This window comes from Penicillium bovifimosum (genome assembly GCF_028826915.1).
Source record: "Penicillium bovifimosum strain IBT 22155 chromosome Unknown utg000008l_segment0_segment0, whole genome shotgun sequence".
Classification (NCBI taxonomy): Eukaryota; Fungi; Ascomycota; class Eurotiomycetes; order Eurotiales; family Aspergillaceae; genus Penicillium; species Penicillium bovifimosum.
Window position 1 is genome coordinate 1,091,368 of NW_026622717.1, and position 14,536 is coordinate 1,105,903.

General features: G+C 50.8%; 7 protein-coding genes across 7 annotated transcripts; 5 read left to right on the forward strand and 2 right to left on the reverse strand.

The window, feature by feature from the left end:
• Positions 1 to 173: 173 nt before the first annotated feature.
• On the reverse strand, positions 174 to 1,639 carry N7515_010100 (saccharopine dehydrogenase family protein; the record flags this gene model as incomplete). Its single annotated transcript, XM_056670843.1, has 4 exons — positions 174 to 1,052; positions 1,102 to 1,174; positions 1,233 to 1,380; positions 1,450 to 1,639. 4 exons carry the CDS (start codon positions 1,637 to 1,639, stop codon positions 174 to 176), a joined length of 1,290 nt encoding a protein of 429 aa, XP_056517216.1.
• Positions 1,640 to 2,375: 736 nt separating this feature from the next.
• Positions 2,376 to 2,955, forward strand: N7515_010101 (60S ribosomal protein eL43; the record flags this gene model as incomplete). The annotated part of the gene is made up of 4 exons (XM_056670844.1): positions 2,376 to 2,394; positions 2,463 to 2,493; positions 2,610 to 2,774; positions 2,892 to 2,955. 4 exons carry the CDS (start codon positions 2,376 to 2,378, stop codon positions 2,953 to 2,955), a joined length of 279 nt encoding a protein of 92 aa, XP_056517217.1.
• A 1,030-nt stretch (positions 2,956 to 3,985) lies between these two features.
• Positions 3,986 to 5,911, forward strand: N7515_010102 (putative PHD and RING finger domain protein; the record flags this gene model as incomplete). Its single annotated transcript, XM_056670845.1, is given in 3 exon segments — positions 3,986 to 4,232; positions 4,306 to 4,567; positions 4,582 to 5,911. The coding sequence occupies 3 exon segments, from the start codon at positions 3,986 to 3,988 to the stop codon at positions 5,909 to 5,911; spliced, it is 1,839 nt and encodes a 612-aa protein (XP_056517218.1).
• A 1,062-nt stretch (positions 5,912 to 6,973) lies between these two features.
• On the reverse strand, positions 6,974 to 7,883 carry N7515_010103 (SDR family NAD(P)-dependent oxidoreductase; the record flags this gene model as incomplete). Its single annotated transcript, XM_056670846.1, has 2 exons — positions 6,974 to 7,207; positions 7,263 to 7,883. The coding sequence occupies 2 exons, from the start codon at positions 7,881 to 7,883 to the stop codon at positions 6,974 to 6,976; spliced, it is 855 nt and encodes a 284-aa protein (XP_056517219.1).
• A 366-nt stretch (positions 7,884 to 8,249) lies between these two features.
• N7515_010104 (alpha/beta hydrolase) lies at positions 8,250 to 9,386 on the forward strand (the record flags this gene model as incomplete). The annotated part of the gene is made up of 2 exons (XM_056670847.1): positions 8,250 to 9,172; positions 9,224 to 9,386. 2 exons carry the CDS (start codon positions 8,250 to 8,252, stop codon positions 9,384 to 9,386), a joined length of 1,086 nt encoding a protein of 361 aa, XP_056517220.1.
• A 623-nt stretch (positions 9,387 to 10,009) lies between these two features.
• On the forward strand, positions 10,010 to 10,477 carry N7515_010105 (uncharacterized protein; the record flags this gene model as incomplete). Its single annotated transcript, XM_056670848.1, has 1 exon — positions 10,010 to 10,477. One exon carries the CDS (start codon positions 10,010 to 10,012, stop codon positions 10,475 to 10,477), a length of 468 nt encoding a protein of 155 aa, XP_056517221.1.
• A 1,170-nt stretch (positions 10,478 to 11,647) lies between these two features.
• N7515_010106 (adaptor protein STE50) lies at positions 11,648 to 13,294 on the forward strand (the record flags this gene model as incomplete). The annotated part of the gene is made up of 3 exons (XM_056670849.1): positions 11,648 to 11,915; positions 11,977 to 12,138; positions 12,192 to 13,294. The coding sequence occupies 3 exons, from the start codon at positions 11,648 to 11,650 to the stop codon at positions 13,292 to 13,294; spliced, it is 1,533 nt and encodes a 510-aa protein (XP_056517222.1).
• Between the last annotated feature and the right edge of the window lie 1,242 nt (positions 13,295 to 14,536).

Below are 14,536 nucleotides of genomic sequence, written 5' to 3' on the forward strand. Positions count from 1 at the left end.
GTAGTAGGTAGGCATGTTTGCACATTGCAGAGTGATGATTGATTAATCATTGCGAAAATACGTAAACTATCGTCAAAGCATAAGAAGTGCACCTTTTACCCGTCACATATAAGGAGTTGCCCAAGTCAGCGTAGAAGCCTTGCCTGGCCTCACACCATAACCAATGACTCTGTTCAGTACTGGAAAATCTTGGTCTCGATATTGCAGCCAACCTTGTCCAGGCGATCCACAAAGTCCTGACCCAGCGTAGCCGGGGTAACAATGCCACCACGCGAGACCTTCTTGATCTTCTCCTCCTCGCTGAGAATAACCATAGCAGCCTCAGCCAGTAAAAGTCCAGTGAATGGATACATGCCGCCATGGTAGGTAATTTTACCGAAGACGCGTTGCGGCGGAGTACTGTCCGAAGTGGCGATGGCATGGTACTCGAGACGGTCATTTACCGAGTCCTCTCTACGCGGGCCAGCGCCAGGCGCAAAGATGAGCTTGCGAACCAGCCAGCGTACAGGCGGTAGCGCAAGCAGAGAGAGTCCAACCAAGAAGCCGATGTGGACGGCGACACCGATGAGAACGTTGCGGACGGACAGGAACTGGCGGAAGAAGAAGTTCTGTCCGTACAGCTCGGGCATTAGGCTGCTGCTACGGTGCACGACGGTGATGTCGGCGATTGCGCTTGGGGAGGTTGTCACGGTTCCTAGGTCGCGGATTGAGCGAGCACCAAGCAGCTTCTCCAGGATTGATTCGCCGGGAATGTTCTTCGGTGGGGGAGATGCTGCCAAGGTGAAGGGCTGCATCGACTTCGAGAGCTCGGACATTGGGAGCCAGTCGAAGATGGACAGAATCGTGCTCAAAGTGCCGCCGCTGGGGCCGGAGGATCTGGTTGAATGGGTCAGATATGTGTTTCTTTTGTGGATGGGTGTGACAAACTTCATTTCCTTGATGGTGCTGTTGATTTGGCGGGTCGGAGCTGAGAGATCCTCGCGGACACGCTTGACCAGAGACCAGGCCAGGATATCGGCAGGAGCGCTCTCGACGCCAGTCGAAGGGATCATCTTCCTGAAGTCAGTATAGTCATATATTGGAGGTTGCAGTGGAACGAACAATAGCTCCATTTGCCTTGGCGGTTTCATGGTACTTGTCAATAATCAATTTGATCCAGGGTGTTTCTCCAGTGCTGTGACGATTAGCCAGTGTTCGAATGATGCACAAAATAAATAAATGCAATGACTCACGCATCCACATAGTGAGTGCCATTGGAAGCGCATGCCTCCACGACCGGAGTCGAGTAGAGGTGGTACGGACCCACACAGTTGATAACCAGCCGTGTCTTCTGGGCAAGCTCGTTGAGCTCGGTAGAGTTGAGTTGGACGACCAGGACATCTATGACCACAGCAGTAAGCGCCGAGCTTGCAAGTTGTGAGATCTAGAAAAGAGCGCGGAATTGTGTACCTGGGTCAGCACGATCGGGGTTCAGAGCCTTCAGCTCCTGCGCGATAGGCTCCATCTTCTGCGCGGAGCGGCCTGCGATAGCCCATTTCAGACTGGTAGGGAGGTTCTGCACAATGTGCTCTGCGCAGAATCTGCCAGTGTAGCCAGTCGGGCCTAGCAAGACCAGGTCATACTGTCGGTTGGAAGTCATGGTGCTTGGTTCTGGAATGGTGGACTGTTGGGGTCTATGATGTAGCTTTGCTGGAAAGGGCTCGGCGGATCACAAGCTTCTCGGCACGCTTGAGAACACAAGGAATCTGGAGCGGAGGTGAGTAGGCGAGGGAGACTTATTGCGCAAGCGTGAAGATTACGTAGGACTAAAAGCAACACAGGTCACACAATATGATTCGGACTACGGAGTACTGATTCGATCTTGGAAGTGTTTATCATTCTTGTCTTGGGCGTATCACGTGACCGGATAGATCAATTGGCCCGAGTCGCCCGACTGAGTAAAATACGGCGGTCTCGAACACAATTAGGCCGAGTTGGAGAGTAAATTAGGGGACTTCATATGACAGTTGAGGGGTAGTCTGGGGTACTTTATTCTCACAGAAATGAAAGCCTGAATTTGAGGGCACCGATAAAAATCAAGCATCGAAGCGAAAATTAACCAGCACCGTCATCGTCCCATTTTACTCCGTACATCGCTTTGGGTGGACCTTGTGGACCGTCGAAGCCACACAGGACACGAAGCCACAAAAGTAAGCATTTTGAAACCTGAGGCCACCAAGATCCATCATGACATAAGCCCACTAACTCAAAAAGGTCAGGTGATCGCACCAAGCCAAGAGCCCTAAGCGAGAATCCACAGCACAACCCGCCCTCATTCAAAGCGTCTTTTTTGATCTCCTGTTGAATACCCATCTTCACCCTCTACACCAGCCAAGATGACGAAGCGCACCAAGAGTATGTTTCCCCTCAAAGACACTCAACAGCGAAACAAATTTTTCACCGATGCTAACTGTTTCCCACAGAGGTCGGCATCACCGGTAAATATGGTACCAGGTATGGCATTCGCCCAATTCGCGCCCACACGACTGTGATATCCTCGATCGAGACACACGACCTATAGCGAACACATTTACAACACGACACGGATTCTAATCATGCTTTACCAACAGATACGGTGCCTCCCTGCGTAAGCAGGTGAAGAAGATGGAAGTCACCCAGCACGCCCGTTACGTCTGCACCTTCTGCGGAAAGAACACCGTCAAGCGCAAGGCTGTCGGTATCTGGGAGTGCAAGGGCTGCAACAAGACCGTTGCCGGTGGTGCTTACACCGTTTCGTAAGTCGACACCAACCACGAAAGCGGCGTTGTGACTTGATTCGGAGTCGAACTCGAACGGCGCACAAAGTCGCAACACACCATCCAGAAGATTTACTGACCATTCGCTCACTATAGCACCCCCGCTGCCGCTGCCACCCGCTCCACCATCCGTCGTCTGCGTGAGATCGCCGAGGTCTAAATGGGAGGATTGTGTGGTTTTTCATTTCTCTTTACGGTTACGTCCGAATACCAAAAAATGAATGAATAAATTCGGGAATACAATTTCTTGTGCATCCGCATCGCTTCGAGTATATCGTATATCGCTCTGACTGGTCTCGAACTTCGCTTCGGTCGCTATCTGCAGGACAGACAATTTTGCCAGTCAATCCAGAATCCTCGCGAATTTGTTTCTGTTCTGCGACTGTGTGAGTCACCATATAGATGGGCTGTCGACGTATGGTCTTTTATGGTTCCTCGGGCGTGAGACAGTCACGTAGACTCGACGCCATATGAGCGGATCTCAATCCGGATGTCACCTGGCACTGGCACATTGCACTGTCTTGAATATACCCTGCGTGCTTAGACCGAGTGTGCTCCGAATGATATCTGCTTTTGTACTTTTTATGTGCACCTGGACATTTGCACCAGGTGTCTGGGTCTGCTCTTGAGTCTTGACTCACCTGATCCTTTCGTCATCGCCAGTTGATTTTTAGCCTGTGATCATGATGATTAAGGTGAGGACAAGGCTGAAGACGCTGATTCGGGTTTCAGCTGAATGGTGGGCGCCTAAAGTAGTTATCTTCGATTGTAGACTGGCCACCTTGCCATTCAGTGACTTTGTGTGCGGATCTCTGTTTGCGTGGTACAGGGACCCTGTTGGATGGTTGCGAACATGATCTCGATTGTCAAAGAAGTCACATGGCCCATGACCCAGCCTCAAAGATATTCGATAGCCTTTCATAGTAAAGGAGTCATAGTAATTAGTAAAAGCGAATAACAAAATATATATCTTTTCACAATATTGAACAGCAAAAACCGTTATCGTGAATGGTCGGTCGCTCCTTCCGCCTGATCCAGGGCATCATTCGCCTCCATCGTTCCTACCTACTTTGCGTTAGTCCGGCAATCCGGCCCACCTTCAAAAGGCCGCTCCCCACACCTTCTTCTCTTCTACATCGCTTGAAAGTTGCTCTTCATGGACATCGCGTTTTCATATTATTCCTTTGTCCATGTCAGATACTTGTATTGTCTGTTTAGGCGACCTTGGTGAAGGGGCGGGTGATCCTCTTGAGCCTGTGAGCATTGACCAAAAGGATGGCAATGTCACTGGGCTCGAGGACTCCCAGATCGCTCAGTTACTTCCCTGTGGTCATGTCTTACACAATATTTGCTTAAAGCCATGGGTTGAACGCGCAAATAGTTGTCCAATATGTCGTCGCAGCTTCAATATGGTGGAGTTGAGCGACCAAGTCGGAGGTACGAGGCTTCCCCCTTCTTTGAATATGACAAGTTCCTCTCTTGAGTACACGTACTAAGTGTGATAATATAGGAACCGTTATTTCGTCCTATGCTGTTGAAGACCGAACACAAGTGGCAGACCTTGACCCGTCTATGATTATTGAATATGCGGAGGATGACTTGGCCGACTTCCAGCCATGTACAATTTGCGGACAGGATGATAACGAGGATGTCCTCCTCCTATGCGATGGATGTGAAGCACCGTCTCACACTTACTGTCTAGGCTTGGATGGGATTCCCGCGGGGGAATGGTACTGTCAACAATGCGAGTCGCAACGTGCTCTGAGGCCGGCGTCTGAGGTATCAGCGCGCCCCCGCGCCCATCCCGGGCGCCCGAGCAGCGCAGTCGTCGAACTCGGGCCCAACGGAGGCAGCTCCAGGCTCGAAACCAGATGAACTCTCAACACTGGGCCCGAGTATGGCAGTCTGTCTGGGATCATTTGAATATCGATCTCGATTTTCCGTTTGATGACGATCGATCTGTTGAACGTATGCTGCAACAACGCCGTCGCGAAGAGGCAAACCAGCGCGAATTCCAAGCATGGCAACGTCGATTTGAAATAGCCGAACGACAAGGCGGAGGCAACCGGTTCCGCGACAGCGCATCACTGTTCGACCTTGACCATGCCCGACCATCGCGACCTCGGGCTCCTAGAGCTCCAACACCCGCGCCCGAGTCCCTGGAGGAGATGCGGGCTTGGAACGCATTTGAAAGGGCTCGGGAAATTGAGAACAACCCAAGCGCAGCCAGAAAGCGCAAAGAGCCTACCATGTCGCCGTCTCCCGAGCCCACCGAGCCAGAGCGCAAGCTGAAGCGACCTCGAACAAGACGGCCACAGGAGCTCGCGGCTCTGGCACAGCAGACCCAAACCGGTGAATCATCCAAAACTGGGAGCTCCAGTGCTCGGCTGAATGGCGACAACTCCGCTGGACCAAGCTTCTTGTCATCGCTCTTAAAGGAGGTTGAGGACGCACCGAGTCTTACCAATTCATACGGACCTTCGGCTTCAACGTCTGTCGCTCCTACCGACCGCCCATCTCCCGGTCCATCCTCTCCATCAATCTCGCCCTCCTCGTCTCGTTACTCCTCCCCTCTCCTCTCGGCGGCCACACCGCCACCTTTCTCGCGGAGCCGCCCCATCTCTCCACTTCAGCTGTCCTCCCCCGCTGAACCAACATCACCTCCCTTCTCCCCCGAAATATCCTCTTCCGGTAGCCCAACGGCGGTTGGCGCGGAAAAGGACCCATCGCAGCGCCATCCCAACCGCTCACGCTCCCGCATCCCGCAACGCGCACTGCATCTTGGGACTTCTCGATCGCCCGAGTCATCTCCCACTCGAGCTGGACCATCCCTAGCCCTCAAAGCCGAGATTCAGAAAATGGTGGGCACTGCATTGAAACCGCATTTGAAGAAAAGGATCATCTCGAAGGAGCAATATACCAATATCAACCGGTGTATCTCTCGCATGCTATACGAGCGGGTCGGCGACAAAGAGACTCTTGAGCCAGACGAGCGCACCAATATTGACACAGAGGCCAAATGCGAAGTGCAGAACACAATAGAAGCACTGAGGAGAGAGGGCAAAGATAAGCAGAAACAGCGCATGGTGGCGACCGACACCGACGGCGATATTTAACGACAATACCTTGAAGTAACTTGCATTTACTGGCGTTTCTTTTCATCTGAGCGAATTGTACCTGGTGGATTGGAATGGAATGTATTACTGGTGTATTCTCTTTTCTTCTCTTCTCTTGTCTTTTTTTTCTTCTTTTTTTTCCAGCGACACGCCTCTGCGAGATTCAATCGCCCTTTCGTGGGAGACTCTGGGAGACTTTGAATTCGTCTTGGGTTAGTTTACTCTTTGTGATCCACGTATTGTCTGAGTACCATCTTGCTTAACAAGGAATTTTGGCCCCCGTTTGGCTCACCTCTCCCCATTTGCGATCCGAATCGTCTTTCAATCATCTCTGTTCATTTAAAGCGACACTGTGATACCCGCGGACAGAGGAAACAGACCTTCCGATGTTGGAGATATGCATCATACCAGTTGAGCTTTGGCTACCAGTATAAAGGATCGAGGGTTCTAATCAATCTTCTAGTCCACGAGTGGTTGATCCAGTCTCCAAGACATACACCCAGGTAGGCACTATCACTGCTAACAACACATCCGTAGCCTGTTCCATATACGCAGCCGACCATGGCATCTGTGAGAATTGCTTGTTCCTTAACAGCTGACTAGGGAGACATCGGCAATCCACTCCAGTTGCTGTCAGTACCTGGCGCCCAATAAGCCTTGCTTTATGCTAGCAGCTGGGTTCCAGGTTGACGCATATTCGTGTCTGGTATTCCGGACTGGATATATGTTCTTCAGATTGCCGCGAGGATTGCAGGGGGATAGGCAGCCTCAGTCCATAGTATCATGAACCAGAATATCAAATCATCCGCAGTACGCTCCCTGAAAAGGAACGTCATCAATGCGGCAAACCTCCATCTCCCATCATCGACCAGAGATCGAAGAGGGTATGTCCAACATTTCATCCACCCGGGAAATTTGTCATATTGATCCACAATCGAGAATGCTTCAAGAACCTTTACACATCGAAGCTCATCATCGGAATGATCTGTAATTGTTTTGATTCTGAGTTGGTGGTTGAGGGGAAAAGAGATGAAGGGAAAGAAAAGAGTCTTCTCGGCCAAACTAAGCATTGACACTTGCACTCTTGGTCATTCCAATCCCCACTGCAGCTGTTGTCCCCGCATCAACTGGCAAGATAACACCCGTCATCCACCGCGCATGAGGTCCAGCTAGAAATACCACAGCTCCAGCACAGTCCCACCCATTCCCCTCCGTTCCCAGCAAGCTCCGTTTCCGACGAGCCTCACGAGCCTCATCACTCATCCCTTTCCCATACATCATAGGCGTATACAGCATCTACAATAGTCAGCTCTGATCTCTCGCAACAACGAATAATTGATCATGAACATACCCCTGGACAAACACAATTAACCCGAATCCCATCAGGCGCGTGATGTGCCGCCATAGCCCTTGTCATGTTCACAATAGCACCCTTAGCAGTCGGATACAGCAGATGAGGCGTACCACCCTTCAACCCAGCCACACTCCCCATATTGACAATGCTGCCCTTAATCTCGCCCTCATTCTGGGACATCACCGGAATCGCATACTTGGCCATTATCACCATACTGGCAACATTGACCTCCATACTCTTGGCCCACTCCACCATATCAACCTCGACAGCAGTGCCAGCTGCGCCTCCGATGCCGACATTGTTGATCAGGATATCCAGTCGTCCGAACTTTACAAGTACGCATTCTGCTGCCATTTCGCAGTCTGCTTCTGACGTGACGTCTGCACGAAGTGCGAATGCTCGTCCGCGGCCGGGTTTTGAGTTGATCATCTCCACGGTCTTGTTGGCCCATTCTAGGTTGAGGTCGAGGCAGAGTACGTCGCAGCCATCGTCGGCGAGGAGGATGGAAATGGCGCGGCCGTTGCCGATGCCTTCTCCGAGGCAGCCTGCTCCGGTTACGATTGCTGCTTTCCCTGATAAGGAGCGGGAAGGGGGTTCTGATGGGATTGTTGGTTCCATTGTTGAAGGTTTTGGGGTTGGGTTGAGGAGTTTGCGTGAGTTTACCCGTGTCAATGATACATATAAAGTTAATGATATACAGATGTCTTGTCTACACTTAAAGTCTCTCTAACTGTCATTTCTGACGTACCTAACTGGAGTTACTCCAATGTTTCAAGTGGGGTTGTCGGATGGATAAATACAGCCCGTAAAGCAACGCATAGCCGAGCCGAGGTGGGATGAGTGGGGTAGTGTCAGTTAATAGTCTCAGCTTATGCTTATGGATGTTGTACGATGTCAGCCTATGCCCAGGTAGAGACCTATTGCATTCAACATATCTCCTTCTACATCATAAACCCGGAATAAACCTACATCACAAGAATAAACATGGCCGACTTCTCTGCGTACACCGGACCCAGCGCCGAATGGCTGGCCCTCGAGGCAACCCTGCCTGCAGTCCCCGACGATCTTACGGCGGAACAAATCAAATCATTCATGAACAAGACTCGCGAGGAGTCCGCCGCGCGGGATATGATCGACCTAGGTCTGAGTTCCGCGGTGCAGATGCACGATCACACGGTCATAGGCCGCGACGGCACGGCCCTAGAAGTACGCACCTACCGCCCTGCAGGTGTCCCCATCTCCGAGCGCCTGCCTGTCTACGTCCATCTGCACGGTGGCGGTTTTCTGTTTGGCACGCTGAGCTCTGAAGATGCGACTTGTTCGCTCATTGTAACCTCGCGCGTCCAGCAGGGTACTCCCGTTGTAGTCCTCAATCTAAACTACAGACACACGCCCGAACACGGCTATCCCGCTGCTTGGCATGATGTCGAAGATACCTTCGTCTGGCTGCACGAACATATCGCTGAGATCGGCGGTCTCAGCGATCGGGTTGTCGTTGGCGGCATTTCGGCTGGTGCGTGGCTGACGGCGTCGTTGGTGTTGACGCAGCTGCGTGGTGAGGATGAGCGCTTGAGTGCTCTTCCTAAGATTGCAGGACAGGTGCTCATGATTCCCTGTCTTGTGGTGTCTGAACACTATGCGCCCAGAATGGAGATGCTTAAGAGTCCTGAGTTGTCAAGTTATGTGCAGTGTGCTGAAGCGCCGATCTTGCCGATGAGTCGCATGAAGCTGTTCAGCGACCTGCTTCTTGCGAATAACAAGGACGCCATTAACGATCGTAAGATAAGTCCTGGTAATGCCACCGCGGAAGAGATCAAGCAGCTGCCTCCTACTACGTTTGGCATTGCGGGAAATGACCCTCTAAGAGATGAGGGATTGTTCTTTGCGCAAGAGCTTGCTGCGAATGGGTGAGTTTGCCTTTTCTGAGTTGGGGGTTCCAGAGCTGACTTCCTCGATAGTGTTCCTACGGACGTCCATGTTTTCCCTGGCGTGCCCCATGGGTTCAGAAGATACGGGGATAAACTTTCCGAGTCCAAGAGATGGGACGAGGTGATGAGCAATGGCATTTCATGGGCGCTGTCAAACCCTGCGCCTGCTCCATTCGCGATCAAGGCAGAGTAGGCAAATAAGGCAATAGCCTTGGAACTTGGTGAAGATCGATCCGTTGTACATAGTCTTGAGATCTGCACTCTGAGTATAGATCAGGACCTAGCAAGTAGCAACCATTGCCATGATATGGAAGCCAACCCTGGTAAATGTCGATATCAGCTTGATAATATGTTATAATATCATAATACGATCAAAGTGACCTGGATCATTAGTCTCTGAGAATGATTGAATAGAATATCAAAAGAAGAGCAATACTCTGTACTCTGTAGAAGAGTAAGAGGCAAAGACAGCGAATCCCGATTCACCGCTCGAGACCGGACCCACAATGCCGATTGTCCGATCTGGCCGTCGCGAGTCAGCCCTGCTCGGATATTCTCCTAACTACGTATATCTTTGATTGTTTCCTCAGCTTCAATTGCCTTGCATGCACTTCTGTCCACTACATGCAATGTAATTCTAATAGGCCTTCGATCCCGCATTGAAATAAAGGGCGGGCCCCTCCGACAACCACTTTGCGCCAACCAGCGACACTTCATTTCTCCGGGGAAAACCAGAGCTTCTGTACGAAAGAGCCGCCCGCGCTTTTCTCTCTTGCTCAAGTGTTGCCCGCAAAACCCTTATTCCCGCCCTCCACAATGCCCTCATCCGCCTCCACCAACGGAGCCACCCCCACCCCCGACGCTCTCGAATCCGACCTCCTTGTCAAGCTATCCGCCAGCTGCGCCCTCGAAGATCTACAAGAAAACCTCCTCAGCTCCCTCCACCGTCTAGGCTGGACAGAAAAGATCACCACCCTCGCCACAGAACTCCTCCGCGCCGGCCGCTGTGAGACCTTCGACGACGTGATGGCAGCAGTACTCGCCTCAGCAGAGGGCCGGAGTCACCCCGCGTTAGAGGTCAGGTCAAACGGCCAGGCCAACGGGACAACCAACGGCACGAAAAAGGGCAAGGACCAGCCCTACGACCCGCTCAAATACATCAAAGAAGTCAATGTCTGTATACCGGAGTCGGTCGTCGACGAGGGTGTACGCGGACTAAAGGATATTATACGAGAAGTGGCGGATCTGGAAGGTGACAGTGCGCCCAATGGCGACAAGAAGTAATGACGGTCACTAAGGGTTTGGGGGAGCAGCATTTGTTTCAAAATGCGATCATGCATGGCGGGTTTCTTTTCTACGGAGTACAGATTGGTTCGGGCCGGCTGCGGCATCGGATTTCATGGGTTTACATACGATGGTCGGCGCTTTTGCATTTGGATAGACCATCATTCGAGGATGAATATCACCTTTCGATGTACTTTTCTATTCTCCGTGCCGTAGGCATTGTTTCTTCCATATACACTTGAACATGTAGGTTCTCTAGATCGCTTGGGAGGGAAAAAGCATTGACAGCAGAGGGTGTTCACAAAGAGGTAAGCAGTGCTTATGAACAATCCCTACTCCTGTTAGGCAGATGTTGATTAGCAATCTGTGATGGCCGTTGGAGGAGACTTGTAGTCAAGTTAGAGAAATAAACTTGGTTCAGTTTCGCCCTTACTGGAGGTGTAGGGCATCATTTTGATGAAGGCGGGGCAAGTTGACAAGTCTTCAACAGTAGGGAGATATTGAGCCAAGAACATGTCTATCATGAACGGATAAATACCTGATGACTGATGAACATTTACACGAGAAGCAAAGAAGAATCAGTTATGGTTAGTTATACTCCGGTAGCTCTGAGGTCTTGAGGGCTTGGATTGACCAGTCCAGACCCTGTCACGTGTTCCCCATTCTCATTCGACCATCTTCTTTGCCTGATCTCGATCTTCAAGTCTCAGTTTAGTCTCGGACATCAATTTGTTTTGGCCTCAAAGAACATCTGCTCATTGTTCGTATTGACGAGTCGCCTTTCTCTCCCAACGCCTCTATCTCGCCGCCCTGAACCGCCAACCTTCCCCGCTTTGCTCAGCTTGTTGATTGCCGCGTCTTCCATCTCAGCGCCCCTCCTCAAAGAGGAGTATTGAGAAAACACTTGGCCACAACACGAGGAACCAAACATAAAGCAGTCGCCTCGATAATTTCCCAATCCGCACATGTTCGCCTTAAAGACTTCGACTCCCGACGTACTCTCTTTCTGCCTGCGCTTTGTAAGATAGAGCATTCGGCGCATTACCGCTGATTCTGCCTTTACGTGAACCCCAGCACACTCAGTCTGGCGGTGGTGTCTGCATACCTCTCATACCTTTCATCACCACATTCGGTGGATATCGCCTTGTCGCCGAACAGCCCCCCGCCATCATGTCTCTCCACACCTCCTATCACGCCGACTCCGACGCGGATGATGAGTACGAACGCAGTGTCATTACCTCGCCGCACCTTAATATCGACTCTGAGTGCTCTCCCACAGACTCCGACATTCAGTCGGCAGAACATACTCCGACCAAATTCGGACACCCGATGGATGGTCCTCGTTCCCCGCGAACCCTCATTACAGAATGGGGAGTGGAAGAATGCAAGGAATTTCTGACGTCACTTGGCTTGCTTCAATATCATGGCGCATTTCGAGGTTAGCGACTTCGCTAGGATATTCAGTTCGTGAACTTTACTGACGTGAGCCTACCGCGCAGAAAATGCGATTGTCGGCGAAGCCCTAGTTGCTTTGAAGCATGAGGAGCTGAAGGAAATGGGCATCAACAGTGTGGGACATCGATTGACAATTTTGAAGAGCGTTTATGAAATCAAAGTCAAGCAGATGGTCCCTCTCGATGCAGACCATTATATTCCCCTTTGTATGTCGCCAGACCCCCACCATTCGAGCATGATATCTAACCCATGCTTGCAGCTGCGGACCAGAGTATGAATGAGACCGCATCACAACAGGACCTCGCGTGTTTGATCAAATCGATCCAGGTTCGAGACGAGAAACTCATGTTGATTGAGACCGAGCTGCGGCGGATCACAGATGATTATCGGCGATTGCGCGAAGAAATCTTGCCAGTTATCAAAATCGCAAAAGATCGCTCACATCCATTACCACCTCCTTCTTCAGGCGGGCAACCTTCAGACAACTGGCATGATAGCACAGCCACTCTTACAAATTCCCAGCCCATCATAAGTGAACAATCATCGTCATCCAAGATTGCGCGAGCTTTCTCCAAGCGCATTCACCCCAGCGGCCCGACCCCCAAGAACAACTCGCCAACCCACATCCCACCGATGGGCTATGAACGGGGATCTCACCACGACACCCTGAACCCGTCAGCTGCCGCTATGGCCGCTTCGTCCCATCTGACAGCCTCAATGAACGGAGGATCACAACTATCACCTGGCATACCCTCACCAACGTCGCCTCATCTGCACCACGCCCATCCTCAGACACTCAATTCACGATCATATTCTCAAGCACCATCCAGTGGGAACCGCAACACGGCCTATGATTATCCCGAACAAACACCGACTGCACATTCCCGAGACCGACTCACTCCAAGCCAGCTACCATCATCCCGCGCCGAGACACCATCCACGGCATCACGTCTTGACCCTCGACCCGACAGGACCGACTCACGGACTGGAGGTGGCGGGAGCGGAGGCGGTGAAAATCCAAATAGTGTGGAAATCTTCAAGTCGTTCCGAGTCTCGTGGGAAGATCCCTGCTACAAGGTTCTGCCGGCTGCCCTCAAGAAATACAACATTAACTCTGACTGGAAGAATTACGCTCTTTACATCGTGTATGGAGACCAAGAGCGATGCCTGGAATTGCAGGAGAAGCCTCTTCTCCTGTTCAAGCAGCTAGAAAAGGAAGGGCGAAAGCCAATGTTCATGTTGCGGAAAATTCACATGGACAACCCGAGTGGCACCCCCGGGCCTACCGCATCAGCACCCAACAGCGCTGGCTTCGATAGCGGCCGGCAAGGACAGATCAACCTGCCGGGTGGTGTGCTGTGATTCTCTTCGAGGTTACCCTTTCTCTTTTGATGCATTTGTGTCTATGGCTTGAGATACCCGGTGACTCTGGACTCACCTGTTGCATTTTATGTTTTAGGCTCTTTTGAGCCTGTTGATGGGTTTGTTGGTGTTTTGGTGTGTCGGATACATTCGTGGATGACATTGGCGTCTTCTTTGAGGTTGGCGACTGCAGACTCGTCAACCATGCAGCATTATGCAGCCTTCTCTTCTTTTTTTTTTCACAACACGTTTTTCTTTGGCATATGACTTTGGTCTATTGCTTTTAGTACAGTACATACTGAGCTTGTATCTATATGAGATTCCCTTTGACCATTCAACTCCTTGAGTTGCAATTTCAAGTCTATTCTTCCAGGGGAATTTCTCCAACAGACTAGGTATGATAAACGACAGCCGCGCCGCAACCTAGCAATGGACTAAGAAATAGGTAATAGAATGACCAAGGACTGCCGCTGTATGTGTGGCTGTCCTCGCTTATGTTTCCAGTTCCAGTTTCTAGGTTTATATTGTCTCTAGAGAGTAGATATGCGGTAAATATTTCATTGATCAGGCCACCAGTGACGCTATATTCAATATTCATATTCGTCTATGAAAAAAGGTATGTAACGGCCTCCCCACAGCTAACGCCAATAGGACAACCCGAAAGAAGCCCTAGCATCAGCTATAACGTGTTGTATAAGAAGGATCGTCTGTCACTCTCCAGGGCCGGGAACGGAAGAAAACCCATGAAGGCCGAAGCCATCGGATAAGCCTCAGCAAGCCACAAAGTGGAGCCCCGATAGTTGATAGAAAAGAAAAAAAAAGAAAAAAGAGTCAAAAGGGGCGGGCGAGTCGGCTGTATTTATGCTGGGTTTTTTGGGCGCTAGAGCTGATTTGGATGCGGGCAATTGGATTTTCCGGGTGAAGCGAGTAGGGTTGGATTTTTTTTTTTGTTTTTTTTGGTTGCGATGATCAAATGTCGTATGGTTGGGAAATAGAAGGGTCGTTTGGATTTTATACAGTGTAGGATTGTATAGGGCTATTTAGGTGCTATCTCCGTACTGTGTAGTTAAATAGTTCCTTCAATGTAAGGCGTTGATTCCACCCTAAGATGTTAGATGTACCTCGCTTATCGTATGTCGATCTCCATCTTATCACCACGTGCCGTCGTGTCAGGAACGCGTTAACTTTCTTGGCCATCAACTTCAATGCTGCTAGCCCCGACGACTCGAGAGAATTGACTCT